This window comes from Malania oleifera, chromosome 11 (assembly GCF_029873635.1).
Source record: "Malania oleifera isolate guangnan ecotype guangnan chromosome 11, ASM2987363v1, whole genome shotgun sequence".
In the NCBI taxonomy this organism is placed as follows: Eukaryota; Viridiplantae; Streptophyta; class Magnoliopsida; order Santalales; family Ximeniaceae; genus Malania; species Malania oleifera.
The window spans coordinates 30,622,160-30,644,302 of record NC_080427.1 but is presented as its reverse complement, the minus strand read 5'-3'; the positions used below and the strand labels follow the sequence as shown (position 1 = coordinate 30,644,302).

Sequence of the window (22,143 nt, the reverse complement as noted above, 5' to 3'; positions counted from 1 at the left end):
TAGTACATGGCTGCCACAGCACTAGAAACTCAGACGCAGCCCCAAGAAAGCAACACCCAGCACTAGAACAATTGGGGAGGTGAACCACTGAAACTAACACGGATAAATCACTAACAAACCTATATATCACTGCCACAACCTCACAAAAAAACAGCTTATGAGCACAGCCACTGCACCAAGAAAGTCACCAATGGCTTACTAACACCAAACAACAACTAATAAATTACCACGAGTGCATGGTCACAACAAAGATTGGATCTTTGAGCAAAACACAAGCCCAACAGCTTGATATTTTGATATATGGAAGGAATTAGAACATTGAATCAAAAAACACAGCAAATCCCACTATTTCAGACCCAATAAACTCAATAACCATTGATAAACAGCTTCACGAAGCATCAAATAACCATTCCTTGGATGCCGCACATGGGCAATTAAAAAAAGTGAGATCTTTGGGGCAAAAAACATCACGAAAAATTCCAGTAACATGTTAATAGAGGGATTGGATCACTGCTCGATGATTTCAGGTCAAAACCATGCCAGAAAGTAGCTTCACACACCGACGCGTGGGGTTGGCCCTGGCAGCCTTCGACTGGCGCATGAGGGCACGTGGGACACTGCCTGGAGATGGGATTCCAGTGAAGGGCAGATCGGCAGTGTCTGTGGGTGACTATGGTGTTGTTTTTTGCCAAATCTATAGTAGATTTGAAGTTCTCGAACTGGCAGTGTCGCCCAGAAAATTTGAGCGCCTGGTCTGACTTTATGCTGCTGCTGGCTGTTTTCTAGGGCTATATTATTGCTGGAAATTCTTCTATGATGGTAGGAATGCAGCAGATTTTGGGTTTTAGGCTTTGGTTTTGATGGTGGTGGTAACAATTAGGATTTAGGTTTCAGAATCATGCTCTGATGCCATGTTGAATAATTGGGTAAAATGGAAGATCTAAAACAAATGATAGGTCTCTCCCTATAGTTATAATATATGTCAAGTACAATTGGAATGACCATAATACCATTACTAACTCATACTTATTACTAACCAAACTCTAACAAATAATAATAATGCTAAATGACTAAATAGCCATTAACAAATTTAAGATCCAAAATTAATTTTTGGGCATTAAACAAATAACTTTATATATAAATTTTTAATTAAAATGAATATAATGATCATTGCAGAGGTCATGGGTTTGAGGCATGAAAACAGCCACTTGTAAAAATGCAAGGCAAGGCTACATATGATGGACCTATTGTGGACCACCCCTTCTCTAAACCCCACCTACGTGGGAGCTCTGTGCACTAGGGAGTATCATGATCATGTGAATTTAAATATAACTAAAATAAAAATATCCATAAAATTTTGAAAAATAAAAAAATAATAGAAGTTGTTTAAAATATATTTTTACTTTTTTCCAACTCTCATGTACAACAAGAGTGTCCTTGCAGCATTGAAATGTGAGTTTGGAAATGCAATTAAGTGCGAGTACAAGCCATACACCTTTAATGCAGGGGAATAAGTTTACTGGAACAAACCTTGGAAATGAGGGTATCGTCCTCATCAAGAATGTATGCCAAACCTCCAGTCATTCCAGCAGCCACATTTCTACCCACACTGTCAAAATATTGATGAAAAAGGACACCAGAAATCATGGCTACCCTTTAATTTATTAAATTTTAATCACAAGTGCAAGTAAAATCAGTACTCACTTTCCAAGTACAACTACACAGCCTCCAGTCATGTACTCACAACAATGGTCCCCAGTGCCTTCCACAACAGCCTGAGCAAGTGAGTTTCTGACAGCAAAACGCTCCCCTGCTTTTCCTCTTACAAAGATCTGACCACCTGTTGCCCCATATAGGCAAGTATTCCCCACTATAGTTGCATCCTCAGGGTAAAACCCAGTATTCTCAACAGGAGTCACAATCAATTCACCTCCAGCCATACCCTAACATTTAGATTTTGTGTCAGCTCACAAAATAAAATTGAAATGAAAAAAATATAATCACTTTTAAACACTAGAAAATTGGCTCAACTCAAGTTGGACAAATGGACTAAACACACCCGAATCCATGTGAAACTAAGTTTCTTGTCCATTCTTCAAGAGAAACTTCCAAAGCCACTTAACCAGTCATGTTAAGTCAAAACCCAGAATTTGATTAAAATACATTTTCTCAAATTTAGACAGACAAGACTAAAGCATGGGTAATCAATAATACAGTTGATTTTTTAATCAATCTTGAAGTTCCAGAAGAGTACAGAAATGCACACCTTTCCCACATAGTCATTAGCCTCTCCTACAAGTCGAATGTTCATCCCAGGGGTCAGGAAACATGCAAATGACTGCCCAGCACTCCCCTCAAATCTGGAGGAATGAAGAAAACACTCTAGTTAGTTTTCATTAGAACACACACAACAAATGCATCCTTTAGAACATCAATATAGCCAACATCAAAGCTACGTCTTACGTTATATTCAGCTGTCCGGCAAAACCAGTGTCACCATATTTTTTCGCAACCACGCCTGCTATGCGGCCACAGACAGCACGGTCAACATTGTATATCTTGATGGTTTTACTCACCACTTTTTCATTCACAATCGCATCTGATATCTGCAAACAAAATACAACAAAACTGTAGCATTGGCCACAAACGGAGCAGACAACTACTGGATGCTTTGAGGGAAAGTGGCATATACTACCATACTTTCCCCTTAAATATTTCCAAAATTAACCTTTTGGTTCAGTAATCACCTGCAGTTTGAAGTGACAGATATAACCATATGAATTTTTTTTACGGATAGTGTGATATTTATAGTAACTTTCACATCAAGCATGAGTATCGCCTGTAAAACAATGAACTGTTCAAGCTTTGGCATGGGAAAGGGTGCCCATTGGAACATTGGGGTTGATGGAAAGATTTTCAACTTTGATTTGTTAGTGATACTATGCTTTCACTTTGTATCACTGGGAGCCCTAAAGGATGGCAAGAATATGACAAAAGGAGGAGCAATCAGCAAACAAAAAGAAAATTGTATCATCAGCAAATGCACGTGAAACAACCACAACTTTCCCACTTCAGTGCCAGGAACAAAACTGCAAACAACAGCTCAATCATCCAGCTCAAAACATCCACAACCAAGATAAAAGGAAAAAAGACAATGGATCTCCCCTCTAGAGGCTAAGAACCAAGTTGTAAATTCTTTAGTAATAATACCTGAGAAGGATGCAGAAGAAAGCAACCTATGATCTAACCTCCCCATCTCAAGTGAAACCCATTTCCTTGTAAATACTATATCCAAAATCCTCAAATGCACCCTAGGATAAGCCTCATCAAAATCTAATATTAGCACTAAACATTTCTTTTACTCATAGTATCTTGACTATCTTCAAATATCTCATTCGCTACAAGTACTGCATCCAAAATTTATAAAATCGGATGGAGAGTGAGAAAGAGTCTCCCCTAACAAGAAGCGTATTAGCGAGGACCTTCAAATAATCTAATACTCGCTTGTAATCAAAATAACAGGTCTGGAATTATTAACATTAATGATCCTTACTATAAACTAATGTAATAAAGGTGGAATTCATATTTTTGGGATCACTACATTACCATAGAAATCTGGAAAAATTTTCATCAGTACAGTTTTAACCACCTCCCAACCTTGCAAAAAAAAAAAAAGCCAAGTTGAACCCATCAAATCCTGGAGCATTCTCCAAATCTAAACAAAATACTGTCTTCCTAATCTCCTCTTCTTCTAAACCCCAACCACATCACTGTATAACCTAAAACAAAAAAGCCAATCTAGCTCCTCAATCATAAGGTTTTTCTTCCTCGAATACAAACTCTTATAATTGACTTCACCCATGATAACAGCTGGACCTCTCACAACATCTCCTCCACCAGTATCCAAATATTTTATCACATTCTTCCTTTGTCTTCAATTAGCTAACCAAAACTTACCATTTCAAAGCCCCTCTTTTCCCCAATTTAAATCTAACCTTTTGTCTCCAACTCATTTCATCTTTTAACAACAATTCTTCAATGTCATTGTTAAAAGCCATTCTCCTGTAAACCAAATCCTTAAAAGTAGTACCCAAATCTTCATATGATCAAAATTGTCATCGTTCTTTAAAATATTAAACTTCTTAATCTTGACATCACCAAAATCTCCTCAGGTCACCTTAGATTCAGAAACATACAACCTCCCAACCGTCACTAGAGAAGTTCCTCCAAACCTCATCAACAAAAGGAAGAAAACAAGTGTAAGTCACATATTTCCAAAGCAAAACAGAGCGGGACACCAGCTAACTATAGAAGATTCCAAAATGAGAGGAAATTATATGAGACCAGCCTAAAAAGGACCTTCTAAGAAGATTAGGAAAAATCTCCTCCCACTCAATACCATGATCTTAAATTTACACAAACTTGTCAAAATTTCTGTCAAACTGGAAATTTATGGAAATTTATCCAAATCTCAAAAGTTCAGCAAAATCTGTTGAAATTTTAACTATAAAAATTGAAATTTATGTCAACATTGAAATGCCCATAGAAATTTCTTAACTTTTGAAGCCTTGAAATTTTAGTTAAAATTTTAGTTGAAATGAGTAAGCATTTGCTCCCCCTATAGCACAAGAACCCATCTAGATTACCAGCCACATGATGTTTCTCACCTAAGATGAAGTAAACAAAACAGTAGCCAAAGGAAAATCTCTCAAGCCATACTCCTCAATAAAGTTATCAAAAGATTGCATACAAGAAGTAACCCTAGAACTTCCCATCTTTTCCACCAAATATCTAATGACATTAAAATCCTTGATAAAACCAAACTAGGACCACAAAAACCAGAAACATAATCCTCCCAGAACAGAGGTGAGACCATATTTAATAAAGCCCATATATTGAGGAAATCTACCACCCTTCTCTTGAAAATATAGGAAAATAGAAAGCATAAAGTTTAGATTTATCAAAAAAAAAAATTCATCTCCAATCCATCAAACAAACCCTCATTTATACGAATCAAGTCATTCTTCCACCTTGAAATTATTATAAAGGCGATTATGGCACTTGGCACCCTTCTTATCCTTTTTACAATATTTTACGAATGAAGTATAACATTTGAAATTTTGAATATGTAGTTACAAATTTAAGTCTCCATAATGCTAAAAGTCAAAAACATTCTAATGGAGACCCAAATAAATCACACTTCCAGAAGCGCTAGACCATTTTAATAAAGTTCCATATATATCAAATCTAGAAGATTCCTAAAATTTACACTAATAGTAGCAGTTTACTTCATCCAAATAAGCACCTTATTATGGGTTATCTATTACAATTACCTCTGGATCTGAAAGTAAAATATCATCTAGAACAGGACCATTAGTATGTACATCCTGCTTCCTGATTGCAGTGCTGCTCCATTTTGGTAATCCTACACACTGAAAAGAAAAGCAAAGAACACAATTTAATAGAAAACAAGTGGACAGAAAAGCAAAATCTAGTGGTATTGAACAATCTGTTTCAAACTTTCAATACATACAGAGAGGATGTAACTAAGATCAAGATGCTGGGTTTTCATCAATGAGATTGGCCGTGGTCTTAATAAATCTGTTCGCCCAATTATATCATCCACTTTCTCATAGCCTAGTTGTGCTAATATGCCTCTCACCTGCCCAAAATATTTGCAAAGATGTAAACATATTTACAGAACATGACCCCCTAACAACAGTTCAAAACTCTTAACACAGAACTTCGCCATAAGTTAAAGCAGACTTTCAAGAAGTCAAATACAAGCAAAACAATTTTATTGCTGTAAGCATGAAAACTACTCATTTCGTATGCAAAGTTGGATGGATCACCTCCTCAGCAACATACAAAAAGAAGTTGACCAAATCGCCAGGCACACCAGGAAAACGAGCACGCAATTCTTCTCTCTGGAAAAAATTTTTAGAGAAAGGATACAGGAGAAATAAATTCATGTATTTAAGAAAAAAAATGATGTGCCAGAGTGTGTGAGTCAGATAAAGAGAGAGAGAGAGAGAGAGAGATACAACATATGAGTCTCCCTGTTACCTGACTCGCAACACCAACTGGACAGTTATTCGTGTGGCAAATGCGCGCCATGACACAACCAGTAGCAATCATCGCTACAGAACCAAACCCATACTCATCAGCACCCATTGCTGCAGCCATGAGAACATCCACTCCACTTTTAAATCCACCATCAACTCTTAGAATTACCCTTTCTCTGAGTCCATTTTCAATGAGTGTCTGTAAAAGATTGTCAGTAACCAAACAGCACCAAAAGTATGTCCATAGAGAAGCAAGATAGACAAATGTTACTATTTGATTCACAAGAACTAATCAACCTGGTGTGTTTCGGTAAGTCCAAGTTCCCAAGGACCACCAGCGTGCTTAATTGAACTTATGGGGCTGGCACCAGTTCCCCCATCATGCCCTGATATCTGAAAATCAAATTACAGATGCATTATATATAGCTTATGACTCATGAGATTATAGGCGTAATTCTTGAGTGATAAAAATAAATTTTTAGAGTTTCCCAATGTCTTTCTAATACTCATAGTCCTGAGAAATGTATGAAGTAGATGAGATGCCATCAGAATATAATAAAATTTAACAAGTCAAAAGAAGTATACATTCATGTGCACTTCTTTTTAATAGGAGTGTATAGGACCAATAGATGCAACATGAACTATTAATAAGTAGACTAGTGCAGAGAAAATATGACATGCTTAAAATTCAGATTATAAAGTTACGGTGATTACTACTATGGATCTTACAACTATACACTTAAGCGAACCAAAGTAACTCAACAACCCTCTAGCAAATTACCTGAGTCTAGCAAATTACCTGAATCAAGGTCATCCAACTAAGATTTCTTCCTCAATTAAACTTTATCTAAAGTCATATCCCCTGTTTTATCCATGTCAATCGTTTAAACAATTGTCCTTTGCCCTTTCCCATATCTTTTATAATTTTCAACCCAAAATAAATCTCTCCTCTATATTTGTCCATTCACTGGTCTTCATTGCACAAAACAGTTTTAAACAATAAAGCTACTTCTCTCATTAAGTTATTTCCACTAGTTTAAGATAAAGAAATTTCACCATCCAACAAATTATCCGTCAGTTCTTTTAGATTTAGATACCATGGGACATTCATTGTGTGAGCTACCTACAATGAAAACTCTCAAAAAGTTATATGAACAAATTGTAAATCATGAAGAGAGACAATGTTAAGTGACATCATGGGTCAATGTCAGCATCAAATCAAAATAGTGATACATAATAAAGAAAAATGCATGTAGAAAGAGAGGGGTGAATACCTGGATAATATCAGCATTACCCTTCGCGACCCCAGAAGCAACTGTGCCAATTCCAGCTTCTGCCACGAGCTTTACAGACACCTTAGCCCTAGGGTTGACCTGTTGATTTGGCACGAATTGAGTTCTATAATCAGTAGTCTGGAACTATTTCTAAACTAATAACAAGAGAAGATTCAGTTCAGCTACCAAAAATGCTCACCTGATGAAGGTCAAAAATCAACTGGGCAAGATCCTCAATAGAATATATGTCATGGTGTGGAGGCGGAGATATAAGTGGAACCCCAGGTTTAGAATTCCTTAGCCGAGCAATATAAGCACTGACTTTTTTCCCTGGCAATTGACCACCTTCACCAGGCTTTGCACCTTGTGCAATTTTGATTTCTAACTGATCAGCATTTACTAAAAACATTGGAGTGACACCAAAACGTCCTGAGGCAACCTGAGAATGTGATAGAAACAGATTCAGATGCATGGCTTACAAAGAAAATATGCGAGTAAGATACACCCTGCTTGTCTGCAGAAAAGCTAAGATTATGTCCTGTTATGAGAACTGAGAAGATAACAATTTTAAGCTATGCCCTTCCCATCTGACACAGAATTTGTCATATACCTTATACAATTAAGAACATAACTTGGACAGACTAGCTTGGAATGAACACAAGTCGCTTGACTGTTGATTCAAAAACCAAAGGGAACACATACAATATGGTTATCCCAACACATTTCTGAGCATTTAGTCCCAAACAATGTTGGGCCAGCATTTAGTAGGATGCTTGGAATGGAGACAAAATAGATAGCATATTTCATTTGGACCATTATTTACATCAAATTACAGATGTTTGTCCAATATATACGTCTGCATATATGATACAAATTTCACACTTTTCTCAGATACCCCAATACTATCTGTTGTGTGCTGTGTATCATCCTCTATAAATCATCCAAAATGCAGGTTTCAGGTTTATAAATCCCAATCCAAAAAAAAAGAGAGGATCATGGTTTTTGTGAATATATGTAAGTATATAATAAGGTGTTTATTAACAGCAAATGGATACTAAGGAGAAAAATTTTATGGACATACTAACTTACGCTCTTGTGCAGAAATAGGACACCTGTGGGTCTAAAACTTAGAAATATCTGTTTTAAAACCCTGGCCAGCCAACAACTTGGAAAAGCTACTAGGTTGTGTGAATTTGGTTAGACAGGTAGATCTACCTGATGGGGCCAATGACAAAAGCACATCAATAGTGTTTACTCATAAATAGTACAACAACAACAACAACAACAACAAAACCAAGCCTTAAGTCCCATTAGGTAGGGTCGGCTATATAAATCATTTTCTGTCAATTTATGATATCATGGACCATTTCTTTTGACAAATTCAGGGTATCTCATTCCAAGTTATTTTAAGTCTACCCTTACCCCTTCTACTTCCCCAACTGACTCACTCTTCCTCACTGGCACACTATGTGGCCTACGTAGCAAGTGCCCAAACCATCTAAGTCGTCTCTTCCTTATCTTATCTTTTATAGGAGCTACACCTAACTTACCGCGAATATGTTCGTTCCTTAATTTATCAGTGTTATACCACTCATCCATCTAAGCATTCTCATCTCGGCAACTTTTACTTTTTGGATATTCTGTTTCTTCGTCGCCCAACATTCTAATCCATATAGCATAGCTAGTCTTATGGCTGTCGTATAAAACTTCCTTTTTAATTTTAAGGGTATTTTACGATCACAAAGCACACTTGAAGCACTTCTCCATTTTACCCAACCTTCTTTAACTCTATGCATTACATCATTTTCAATTTCTCCTTCATCTTGCATAATAGATCCAAGGTATCGAAATCTACAAGGGTTATTTATTTCTTCATCAAGTTTAACTTTGTCTCCAATATTCCTCCTACCATTACTAAAATTGCATTTCATATATTCCATCTTCTTTCTACTTATCCTAAAGTCTCTAGATTCCAAAGCTTCTATCCATAATACTAACTTAGCCTCTACTCCGCCCCTAGTTTCATCAATCAATACAATATCATTTGCAAACAACATGCACCATGGAACCTCATTTTGAATGTGTCAATTTTGGTATGAATGCCCTTTCCATCGGGTTTACTTTCATTACATATAGAATAAATTTGCATAGTTGCTGCTTAATTTTCAGCACATTTTCAGCGCCTAAATGCTGCCAGATTTTCAGCATTATTTACATAATTTCCTGCTATATACAATCTAAATATAAACTAAAATATTTCAACTAAATTACTTACAGACTAATTATCCTAAGTTATCTCCGTAACATCCCCCCTCAAATTGATGTTGGTAGATCAAGAAGCATCAATTTGTCAACCAAGAACTGATGCCGGTGCCGAGAAAGAGCATTAGTGAATATGTTTGCAGTTTGACGTTCGGTGGAAATGTGAGGAAGAGTAACCACTTGTTTGTCAAAGGATTCACACATGTGTCAAAGTATTGTTGTGAATGGCCAAATGGTTTGGCTTTGAGTTCTATATATTATATATATAGACTTTACAAGAATGCTATACATGGAAAGTAAATAAGTTCTAGCATGATTCTAGCCCTATACATGTACACTATAATCCGTTAAGCCCTATACATGTAAACTAAATATATGCTAACTATACAAAATAATGAATTGAGAAATAAGGAAATAATTGAGGGCCGAAGTAAGGAAAGAAATCTTTTGCTTTGTTGTTTGCTGTTCTGTTAACAGCCCCCCTCAAATTGGTGCGGGTTGATCAACAAGCATCAATTTGCTACTTAGGAAGCAATGTCGATGACGAGTGAGAGCCTTGGTGAAGATATCCGCAATTTGTAATTCAATAGAAATATGTGGAAGAGTGATAACACGAGCTTCAAATGCTTCATGGATAGAGTGACAATCAACTTCATTATGCTTCGTGCGCTTATGATAGACAGGATTGGCCATGATCTAGATAGCACTCGTATTATCGCCATGCAAAGGTGTAGGATCAGTCTCAAAAAAATCTAGCTTAGCAAGCAAACCTCTAAGCCAAATAATTTCATAACAAGCAAAAGACATTGCCTGATATTCAGATTCCGTTGATGACTCAAAAACTCTGTCTTGCTTCTTACTCCTCCAAGAGATCAATGTATCACCTAAGAACACGCACCAACTAGTGATGAAGCAACATGTATCCGCACAACCAGCCCAATCAACATCGCTATAAGCAGCAAGGCTGCAGGGAAGAATAAACCATGGACAAAAGTGCCCTGAACATAGCGTATGATCCTACGGATAGCAGCCAAATGAAGATGACGAGGAGTCTGAAGAAACTGGCTGACTTGCCGTACAGCAAAAGAAATGTCTAGTCTCGTAATGATGAGATAGACAAGACTACCCACCAACTTCCGATATAAACTGGGATCAGCAAGTAAGTCACCCTCCCCTTTGCGAAGCTTGACATTTAATTCCATGGGAGTATCAACAGAAGTACCCTTCCAAAGGCCAGTTGTGACCACCAAGTCGCTAGCATTCTTATGTTGATTGAGTGAAATACTAGAGGGACTACGATTCACCTCAAGACTAAGAAAATATGTAAGAGACCCAAGATCTTTCATAAGAGACCCAAGATCTTTCATATGAAAGGACTTTGAGAGATAAGTCTTGACCTGAGAAAGTAAAGCAGAATTGAAACCAGTAATCACAATATCATCAACATAAACCAAAAGGGCAACAATACCCATGTCTAATTTTCGAAGAAACAAAAAAGTGTCATACTTGCTCTGCTTGAATGAAAATTGTTTTAAAGTGGTGCGGAATTTATCAAACCAGGCCCTTGGAGCTTGTTTGAGACCGTAAAGAGAGCGACAAAGCTTACACACATGTGAAGTCAAAGAGGGAAACAAGCCCGGGGGTGGCTTCATATAAATACACTCTTCAAGATCCCCGTGAAGAAAAGCATTCTTGACATCCATTTGATGTAGTGGCCAATCACTGGAAGCAGCAATAGCCAGAATTGTATGTACAGTAGTCATCTTAGCCACAGGAGCAAAGGTCTCTTCATAATTGACACCATATTCCTGATTATTCCAAAGTACAACAAGACGAGCTTTCTAACGATCTAGATTTCTATCAGATCATACCTTGACTGAGTAAACCCATTTACAACCCAAAGGAACAATGGTGGGAGGACAAGGCTTAATGTCACAGGTGTGATTAGCCTCTAGAGCAGCAATTTCTTCCTGCATAACTTGTTGCCAACAATCATGCTTGGCAGCGTGTGAGTAGGATGTGGGAATATCTAAATTGGACAATGCAGCCATAAGAGCTGAAACAGAATTGCCAGAACTTGAAGGGGGAAACCCATACCTATGCGGGGGAACAGACACTCAAGAAGAGCAACGTACCAAAGGCTCTAGAGGTGCTACAACTGACTGAATCTGGAGCGTGGTAGGATCAGATATCGGATGAGCTACTGGAAGAGACTGTGGGCGAGAGCGTCCCGTATACAAAATACCTAGTTTAAAATGAGAATTGACTTGATGAGGATCCGAGAATTGCTCCTCAAAGGAGGGGAGAATCACAGTAGAAGAGGAGGGTACAGAGGACACGGGAAAGAAATGTTGATTTTGAAAGAAAATAACATTCTTAGAAATGCGTGTACAATGCAATGTAAAATCATAGCAAACAAATCCCTTTTGACACACATTATATCCCGAGAATGCACATTGAACAGATTGAGCAGATAATTTATGTCGCTCATAAGAAGGTAAATGAACAAAACAGACACAACCAAAGGTATGAAGGTTATCGTAACTAGGTTGCTTAGCAAATAAGCAGAAATAGGGAGACTCCATGAGTAGGACTTAAGAAAGTAAACGATTAATCAAGTGAGTAGCAGTTTTCAAAGCCTCAACCCAGAACAAGGATGGAACAAAGGATTCCAGCAAGAGTGTACATACCACATCTAAGAGATGACGAATTTTACGTTCAGCTACTCCATTTTGTTGGGGAGTAGCAGGAAATGAACATTGATGAATAATACCTTTAGAAGCCAAAAATTATTCACCACCAGAATCTGTGCTTAATGTCTTAGTAGAAGCAGAAAATTGATTGTCAACATATGCTAAAAACTCAGTGAAAGTACAAAAAGCCTCAGATTTAGAGTGAAGAAAGTAGACCCAAGTAAATATGCTATGATCATCAATGAAAGTCACATAGTATTTAAATTTTCCATGTGAACTAACCAAGGAAGGTCCCCAAACATCACTATGGATAAGATCAAAGCATTGAGAAGCTCTACTAGCATGCAAAGGGAAGGGAAGAGTTTTGCTTTTACCAAGTTTGCAAGAGGCACACTCAAGAGATAAAGAAGAATGTTCTTTATTACCAAGTAAACCAGAGTTCAATACATGAGCTAAGATCTAAGTATTGGGATGGCCTAAACGACGATGTCACACCATACTAAGATCCGAAACATTATTACAAGCAAAAGACGTAATAGAAGAAACTGGAGAATGTGCTGGAACAGGAAAAAACAGTGGAAACAAGCGTCCCACTTTAGGTCCCTTCGCGATTGGCTCCCCTACTACCTGGTCCTACACAACACAATCAGTACCAAAAAAATTAACAACACAATTGTTATCAACTAATTGACCAACAGAAATAAGATTCGTGGAAAGCTAAGGAGCAAGAAACACATCAGTGAACTTAGAAGAGGCATAGGCAGCAATTGGCAAAGAACTGCCATTGGCAGTCTCAATAGCAGATTGACCAGCGTAGGGCCGAACATGACACAAGGTAGTGGGATTATTCGTCATGTGATTAGAGGCACCCAAGTCCACATGCCAAAGTTTAGTAGAATTGTTACCTTGGAGCCCCATTGCTAATAATGCTGAAATTAGCATTTGCTGCGCCATTTCGGGTATGCAGTAATTCGCTATAGGAGGTGCAAAAACAAAGGAGTCACCTGAAGACGAACCAAGGGCTGCAAAAGTCATTGTGGGGGGTACAATAACAGAAGTTTGTAATGCTTGGGCCTAACGATTTAGCGGGCGGATATGACAGTCTTTGATAATGTGACCCTTCTTGTAATAAGAGTGGAATTTCTTGGAACAATTAACAACGATATGCCCAAATTTTTTGCAGCAAAAACACTGCAAGGTGCTAGAATACACAGGCGGTCCTCATCGTTGAGCAGCATAAGCCACAGGGACAGACCTTGAACTACCATTAGATTGTGTCAGAGTAACTTGAGTACTAAGCCTTTGTTCTTCACGAAGTAACTCACCAAAAACAAACATCAAGAGAAGGAATAGGAGAGCGATTCAGCAGAGACGAGTGAACAGAGTCATACTCGGGGCAGAGTTTCATAAGAAACTAATCACAACAACTAGTCTCGTGAAGACATTAAATATTGGGAAGAGAGGCAACAGGAACATCCACAGTAAACAGATGAGAATATTCGTTCCAAAGGGTCAGAAACCCCGAATAATAGTCTTGGATGGAACAATTGTCATGTTGAAACATGGCAATCACATGCTCTAACTGAAAACGATGGGCACCGTTATCTTGATGATATACTGTTTTTAAATAAGTCCACATGGATTGAGCGGTGCAATAAAGTCGCAAGTTGGGGACAAAATGTGGCTCAACCGAGCCAAGAAGCCAAGACATAATCCGAGCATCAAACACAACCCATGAAGGACAAGCCATTGAATCCTTGGCACCAAGCACACCTCATGAAGGACAAGCCGCTGACTCCTTGGATTTATCAAGATTGGGTGCATAATTCATGCCATCAATATGACCCAAAAGATCTTTTCCCTTTAGGAAAACTTATAATTGAAAAGCCCATGTAGAATAATTGTTGCCTGTAAACTTGGCACACATAGGTGCGGAATCCATGCTAAATAAAGGAGAAATCGAGAAGCCCAAAAAGAACAGACTGTGCTGAAAGAAAAAGACCACCAGAAAATCTAGAAGCACGAAAAATAAATCAATGCGGGACAAAGAAAACCAAGAACAACCTGCCTGCATTTAAAAATAAATCTTGAACCAAAAAAACCTGCTGTGCTGAGAATCACAAGGACAGAAAAGCACCAGAAACAGCAACAGAGAGAACCAAGATCAAACTTCCTGCACTAAAAAATAAATCTTGAACCAAGAAACCTGTTGTGCCGAGAATCACAAGGACAAAAACCTGCTGTGCCGAGACATAGAAGCACCAGAAACAGCAACAGAAAGCTGTTGCCTGCTGTGCTGAGAATCACAAGGACAGAAACCCGTTGTGCCGAGACAGAGAAGCACCAGAAACAGCAACAGAAAACTGTTGTCTAAGTCAATAAATACCATATGCAAGATCCTCTTCTTTTCACTAAAATTTCCCATTAATCTTCTTAAAAGATATATAACTTCTGTGATAGATCTCCCAGGTATAAAACCAAATTGATTTTCTGAGACCTTCGTGTCTAACCTTAATTTTTGTTCAACTACCCTTTCTCACAGTTTCATCATAAGACTCATAAGTTTAATTCCACTATAGTTATTACAATTTTGAATATCTCCTTTATTTTGGTATATAGGCATTAAAGTTCTTTTCCTCCATTCATCTAGCATTTTCTTAATTTTTATAATTGTATTAAATAAATTAGTTAACCATATAATTCCGTTATCACCTAAGCATTTCCAAACTTCAATTGGGATGTTATCCAGTCCTATAACTTTTCTATTTTTCATCTTTTTTAGTGCAAACTTAACTTTGTTAACTCTAATCTTGCAAATAAATCTCATATTTTTAGTCTTTTCCTCATTTGTCAATTCTAAGTTTAAGTCTTCTACTTAGTTTTCATTAAACAATTTACTAAAGTAACTTCGCCGTCCATCTTTTATGTCCTCATCCTTAACCAAAACAATATCATCCTCACTTTTAATACATTTTACATTTCCTAAGTCCTTACTCTTCCTTTCTCTTGCTTTAGCAAGTTTAAATATATCTTTTTCCCCTTATTTTTTATATAATCTATCATACAAACTATTAAATGATCTATGTTTAGCTCCACTAAAGGCCTTTTTTGCATCTTTTCTCACCTCCTTATACTTTTCAAAGCTATCCATGTTTCTATATTTTTGCTGCATTGTCTTTACAACTTTTTGGACATCTTTATCCCACCACCAACTTTATTTGCTATTCGAGAATCTTTCCCTTGATTCACCTAAAATCTCTTTGCTAGCTTTTTAATAAAGCTAGCTAATCTACTCCAAAGAGTATTTGTATCTATTACATCCTCTATAATCCAATCCCCATCTTTGATCATTTTATCTTTAAATTTTACCATCACCTAGTTCTCTTACACTGGTTTATTTTATCCTTTTTCTTCCATTTTTTAATACATACATCTAACACTAAGACTCTATGTTGGGTGGTTACGCTTTCACCTAGAATAACTTTACAATCCTTGCATGATAAGAGATCAACCCACCTAGTTAAAAAAAAATCTATTTGACTTCTATTTTGTCCATTGTCAAAGGTTATTAAGTGTTATTCTCTCTTCTTAAAGCAAGTATTCATTGTAATAAAATAATATGACATAGCGAAGTCTAAGATCATCTTCCCAACCTCATTTTTATCTCCATATCCATATCCTCTATGTATCCTCTCATAGCCTTTATTATCCATTCCAATGTATCCATTCAGATCTCCTCCTATGAATATTTCTCAGTCACTGGTATGCCTTGTATAATACAATCCATATCTTTCCAAAATTGTCTCTTAAGATTTTCTACTAAGCCTACTTGAGGAGCATAAGCACTAATTATATTTATTATTTCTTGGCCTATACCATTTTGATGTTTATAATTCTATCCCCCCATTGTTTACAACAACAACGCTATCTTTGAAGTTTTTGTCTACAATAATTCCCACTCCATTCTTATGTTTTTTTTTTCCAGTGTACCAAAGTTTAAATCTTGATTTATCAATTTCTCTAGTTTTCTCCCACACCCACTTAGTTTCTTTAAGGAAAATTATATTAATTTTTCTTCTAATCATTGTATCCACAATTTCCATACTTTTAGCAGTAAGTGTCCTTATATTACAAGTTGCTAATCTAATTCTAGTTTCCTGAACTAGCTTCTTTAACTGCCCACACCCAAAATGATGCAAGAACCCTCGCATATTTGACACTGTACCCAGGCACCGACATGGCACGTCGCTTCGGGGCGATGACCTAGCCCTCCCTCGCCCACTTTTTGCTACACCCAGGTGGTATAAATGCAACGCGTCACTCATAGTGGACATCCTAGCAAATATTTGGTAAGGATTCATATCATAGTGATATGACAAATTTTACGCTAGCTATCAACTACCTAACGCAACCCTCCTCCTTTACCTGGGCTTGGGACCGGCTATGTGTGAAAAAATTATAGGACAAAAAATAATTAACAAGGGAGGCTTAATATGGTTGAGTTATAATGGATGGTAGCAAATAGTCAATGATGGAGGTTTCACTTTCAGTGCCAAGCAAATGATGGTAGTCAAAGTGATGCGGTGGATTAACAATGGTTGCTACTGTTACAAGTTATTATTGGTAATTTAGCATGTCATTGCTATGTTAGTAAGTGTGAGTTAGTAAAGGTATTATGGTCATTGTTATGCATTCGAAATGTATTATAAATAGAAGGAGAGACCTATCATTGTGATTAAATCTTCCAATTTACACAATACCAATAGAGCAAGATCCAACCTAAACCTTAAGTGCATAGCTTCCGCCAAACCAAACCCTAAACCTCATAATCCTATGCAAACCTAACATCATAGGAGGATCATCCAAACCACCAACAACTAGAAACAACTCTAGGAGTCACTAGAAAACACAGCAATTGCTGGAAAATTCCTAGATGTTGCTGCCTTTTAGAATCTCAAGTTACGATTTTGCATAACAAACCCCATATCTAGCAACAAAACCTGCAAATATATAAGTGTGAAATTTCACATTGGGGACACCTCATGCAACGGCCAAAAGCCGGCATCTCCAATCTTACACACCAACACATAATAGATTGTTTAGACCTTTCTTCGTTCCAATTTATTCCCAAATGCCTTAATACTTCCATACTCTATATCAAGTTGTTGGTCATGTTTTTATTCAAAGATCCAGCTCTTTTGGTTGTTCACTCGTGGCAAATTTTTTGTACCAATAGGGTTTTGTGTTAGTTTCTTTTGTAACTTGTTCGTGATCATTTCAGTTGTGCACCTTGTTCATGGTTGTTCTGGTTATTCCGTTTGATGACCTTGTTCATACTTTCTCTTGTTTGTGAGTGTAGGGATGGAGTCCATGAATCCCAAATGTATGTTTCCCTTAACATCGCTGCAGATAACAACTGAGAAGTAGCATGAAAAAAATTAGTTACAGTAGTCTAAACTTGTTAACATCTATTTGACAAGCATAGGTAAATCTGAACACTTGTTTCAATTCGGGCCCAATGATGAAAAAAGGAAAGAAGCATGAATTTAGGAAGATGCATTAATTGTCTCCCTATTGTTGAACTCAATAGAACTCAGGCATGCATGGCATCTAGATGTATGCAAAGAGATTTGGGATAATGCCAAGCTCTTGTATTCCAAAAACATTGCACATCTATTCCTAGAATACTTTCAATTACAATCGAGAGACTGCCACAAAGTACTTTGTAGGGATGAAGCGCATCCATGAGGAAGTTAACACCATGCAACCCCTAAGCACCAACACCCATTAAATGCAAAAGCAAAGGGAGCATATGAGAGTTCTTTGGGTCCTAGTGAGCTTGAAACCTGGGTTTGAGACAGTCTGGTCCTAAATCCTCAATTGTATAAAGTAGCCATCCTTTGCTAGTATTTATTCTCACATACTTCGCGCCTCCTCTAGTACACATTCCTCAGCCCTTGCTTCTAGTGCTTTGGCCTCTAGCAATGACAAGACAACTTTTGTCAGACAAGGTGATTCTAGTTTTCCACCATGCAGCCACAGAAGTTCTTAGGGTGGTTCAAGTGATTGTGGTGGAAGATGGATGCAGCGAAGTCCCCCTCAAGTGCACTCATTGTGGACAAGGAGATCATTCTTTTATGGACAAAGAGGTCATATATTAAAGATAAACTAAGGAATGAGTATATACGCAAAATTTAGGCATAGCACCAATTGAAGACAAGATAAGAGATGGGCAACTTAAATGGTTTAGGCATTTGAAATGCAAGCCTAATAAAGCACTTGTGAGGAGGACATGCATTCAAAACATATCTCACTGTAATATCCTAGCTTGAACCATTTTTATGTCTCTTTCCATGTTACCTTTGAGTCTACACCATACAATTTTGATTCCTTCAATGCTTCTCACCACACTGAGTCCCTTCCTCTACCTAACCTTCCTAGTTCTGAGTCATCCACATACAATTCCTCCAGTTTGAGTCCCTTATTGCCTCGATCATCTTGATTTTCAAGTGTATACACGACGACGACTCAAGGGAGGAGAGTCTCCTCCAGCTTCTACTACTATGCCTCTAGTTTCCTCAACTAATGATCCTATTTCTTAAGGTGTTGATCTTCCTATTGCTGTCCAAAAAGGTAAATGCACATCTACACAACATTCAATTTCTAATTTCATTTGCTATGAATTCTTGTCACCTTCATATTATTCTTTTGTTAGTGAGATCTTATGTTGCTCATCCTAAATGCGTTTCTGAAGCCATAGTCCATTCTAGATGGAGGAATGAAATGGTTGAAGGGATGTGAGCATTACAGGATAATAATATTTGAGAATTGGTAACTCTTCCTCCTAATAAGCCTATGGCTGGTTGGTGCTAGGTATATACTATTGAAGTCAACCTTGATGGTTATGTCGCTTGTTTTAAAGCTCGACATTGTTGCTAAAGGGTATACTTAGTTGCACAATTTGAATTATTACGACACATTCTCCCTAGTACCAAAACTTGCCACCATTTTTTTCTTCATCTCCTTAGCCACCACTTGTTATTAGATGTTCCAATGCCTTCCATATGGTGATCTTTGGGAGGAGCTCTATATGGAGCAACCATTGGGTTTGTTGATGAAAGGGAGTCGAGCTCAATGTTTCAGCTCAAGAAATCACGATATGATCTAAAACAATCTGCCAAATCATGGTTTGGTCAACTTAGTGTTGTAGTACTTGAGCTTGGCCTTCAACGGTGTGCAGTAGATCACTTTAGATACTGCATCCTATAGGATTATGCTCATTGTGTATGTGGATGATATTGTGAATACTGGTGAATCGACAATAATGATCAAGGTATCCAATGCCTAAAGCATACTACATTTTCCACAAACTAAATTCCAAGCCTAAGATTTAGGACCATTGAAATAGTTGTTCTTTTTTTTTGATAAACTAGAACTCTAGCCTTGGACGAGCCCTTCGAGCCCCATTGAGCAACACCAAACTAGAGGCAGAGGACCACCCCCCAACCATGCCAAGGTTAGTAGAGGAAAGTCACCAAAGTAAGGCACGATTACTCAAACCCTTGACGTAAGGGCCCTTTCCTGCACGTCTTTCCTGCGCACGCCTTACCACTGCAGCTCACCCCTAGGGATAACCATTAAAATAGTTATTGGGTCTATAAGTATCCAAATCTTGTATGGAAATTGTTATGTCATAGAAGAAGTATGTTATTGACCTTTTAGATGAGATTGGGCTATAGGGATCCAAACCCGTCATACACCCATGGATCCTTATAGCAAGTTAGTGCCAAATGTGGTTGATTTGATGACCAAGCCTAGACAGTATTTGAGATATGTTGGAAAGTTGAATTGCCTTACAATTACTCAACCGGCCGGATATATCTTTCACAACAAGTGTTTCAAGAAAATTTCTTGATTCTTCAAGAACAAGTCGCGGCAATGTAGTAATTCTCAACTTAAGATACCTCAAAGGTACACCTCAAGAGGTCTCTTATATCAAGATTCGAGTCACACTATGTTTAGGAACCTACAAATGCAAATTAAGCTAGGTAACCTTGTAGTAAAAGATCCACAACCAGGTATTGTGTTTTGTGGTAGTAACTTAGCATCAAGAAGAGTACCAAACAATTTGTGTGGTGAGGTCAAGTGTTGAATCATAATATCAAGTCATGGCTCACATTACATATGAACTTGTCTCATTAAAGAACATGCTAGAAGAACTTTGTTTTCCACATTCTCTGTTTGTGGAGTTGATGTGTGATAATCAATACGCTATTCATATTGCCTCCAACCTAGTTTTCCATGAGTCGACAAAACACATTAAAATTGATTGTCATTTTGTTCAAGAGAAACTTGCGCAAAAGCTCATTACAACCACTCATGTGAAGTTTGAAGCCCACATTAAAGCCTTAAAGGGTGCCTATTTTAAATTCATTTGTAACAAGGTAGTAGCATATGATATCTATGCTTCATTTTGAGGGTGAGTAATACAAGGTATTTTGGAATTTTAGCACATTTTATTCTATGATAGTGAGCTTCTGTTAATTTTGGTAATTTTTATATACGTGACATATATTATAAAAAGAGGGAGACACCTATCATTGTGACTAAGTCTTCCAGTTTAACCAATACTTCAACAGTTACCTTCCTTCACCATCCTCCTTTTGTTATGGCTTGCAAAAATGAAAGTTTATACAGTGTGCCCACCCCTTTAAGTTAAAATCATCAAGCAAAACCAGTCAAATTAACTGCTTACAGGTTCAGGCCAGGACAGCTTGTCAGGATTCCAAAACAAATTGCAGTTGGGTTAGAAACTTTAGAATTTTCTAGAACAATCAAAACCCTAAGTGTTTAAACATTAGCCAAGTCCAAATAAACTGTCCTTCACTTTGGGCTGCACTCGGTTTAACCCGCCCACGTTGCAATTTTACAGACAATAAGATTGCCTTAGTTGGTTACTGCCATTTTCCATCCTCCTTTGGTTTTTGACTGGCAGAACCTGATAGTATGGCTTGCTGAGTAGAAGTTCTATACTGTGCACCCATCCAATTTTATTAGGTTACGATAGTTAAGCAAAACCAGTAAAATTCATGGCTTCCAAGTTCAGGTTGGCTGGATCCCAAAACAAATTGCAGCTGAGTTATAATTTTTTTGACCAAGCAGAGTATTAAATCATTAAACCATACCAACACATAGTTGTGCTCAACATCGGCCGCATTGGTCCTAACCTGCCTAGGTTAAAATCTCATAGACAATAAGATTCCTGGAGGAATCATGTGTTTAAGCTGCACTCAAATGCTCTCAAAAAAGGATTGAAAATCCTTATGAAGTAGCTCCATTCTTATAAAAGGAAAAAAGGCCGTGACCTGCTTGATGGCACTTGTAGCAGTGTCCCCATTTTGAAGACCTTTGAGATGTGGCAATGTTGGAGAGTACCCATCAACAACATCTGTAAGTGGGCGCCAGCGTATAGGATCCTTCAAGAAAATAATGCAACTTCCAAGATAAGTTTTGGGTTAATTACGCAACTAAAACTAGACTGGAACAATGCACTAAAACAAGAATGTACGTCATCTTTACCGGTTAAAAAAATTACCTCACCACCTTCTCCTGAATTTGATTTTCCACCTAATCTATTCATTGCAATGGCAATTGCTTCATGAGTTTCTCTTGAAATAGCTCCAAGTGACATGCCACCAGTGCAGAATCGCTGAACAATAGATGCAGCAGATTCAACCTTTCCCACAGGAATTGGGGAACGGTCGCTTTTGAACTCAAGAATATCACGAAGAACCTAAGGTCAAGTTAACAAAGATATATAGTCGGCTTTCATAATTCAACATAAAATTA

At 37.5% G+C, this 22,143-nt stretch overlaps 1 protein-coding gene across 1 annotated transcript in view; it reads right to left on the bottom strand.

The window, feature by feature from the left end:
* Nucleotides 1-22,143, bottom strand: part of LOC131168155 (ferredoxin-dependent glutamate synthase, chloroplastic-like) — a 115,942-nt gene that overhangs the window by 4,899 nt on the left and 88,900 nt on the right. The window contains exons 19-31 of the mRNA XM_058127406.1: nt 21,890-22,087; nt 21,660-21,770; nt 7,539-7,778; nt 7,340-7,438; nt 6,363-6,458; nt 6,067-6,264; nt 5,853-5,927; nt 5,534-5,662; nt 5,334-5,432; nt 2,464-2,606; nt 2,267-2,360; nt 1,705-1,943; nt 1,531-1,609 (exon numbers count right to left, since the gene is read on the bottom strand). Coding sequence (XP_057983389.1) covers nt 1,531-1,609; nt 1,705-1,943; nt 2,267-2,360; nt 2,464-2,606; nt 5,334-5,432; nt 5,534-5,662; nt 5,853-5,927; nt 6,067-6,264; nt 6,363-6,458; nt 7,340-7,438; nt 7,539-7,778; nt 21,660-21,770; nt 21,890-22,087 — 1,800 coding nt within the window. The remainder of the gene's footprint in view (nt 1-1,530; nt 1,610-1,704; nt 1,944-2,266; nt 2,361-2,463; nt 2,607-5,333; nt 5,433-5,533; nt 5,663-5,852; nt 5,928-6,066; nt 6,265-6,362; nt 6,459-7,339; nt 7,439-7,538; nt 7,779-21,659; nt 21,771-21,889; nt 22,088-22,143) is intronic.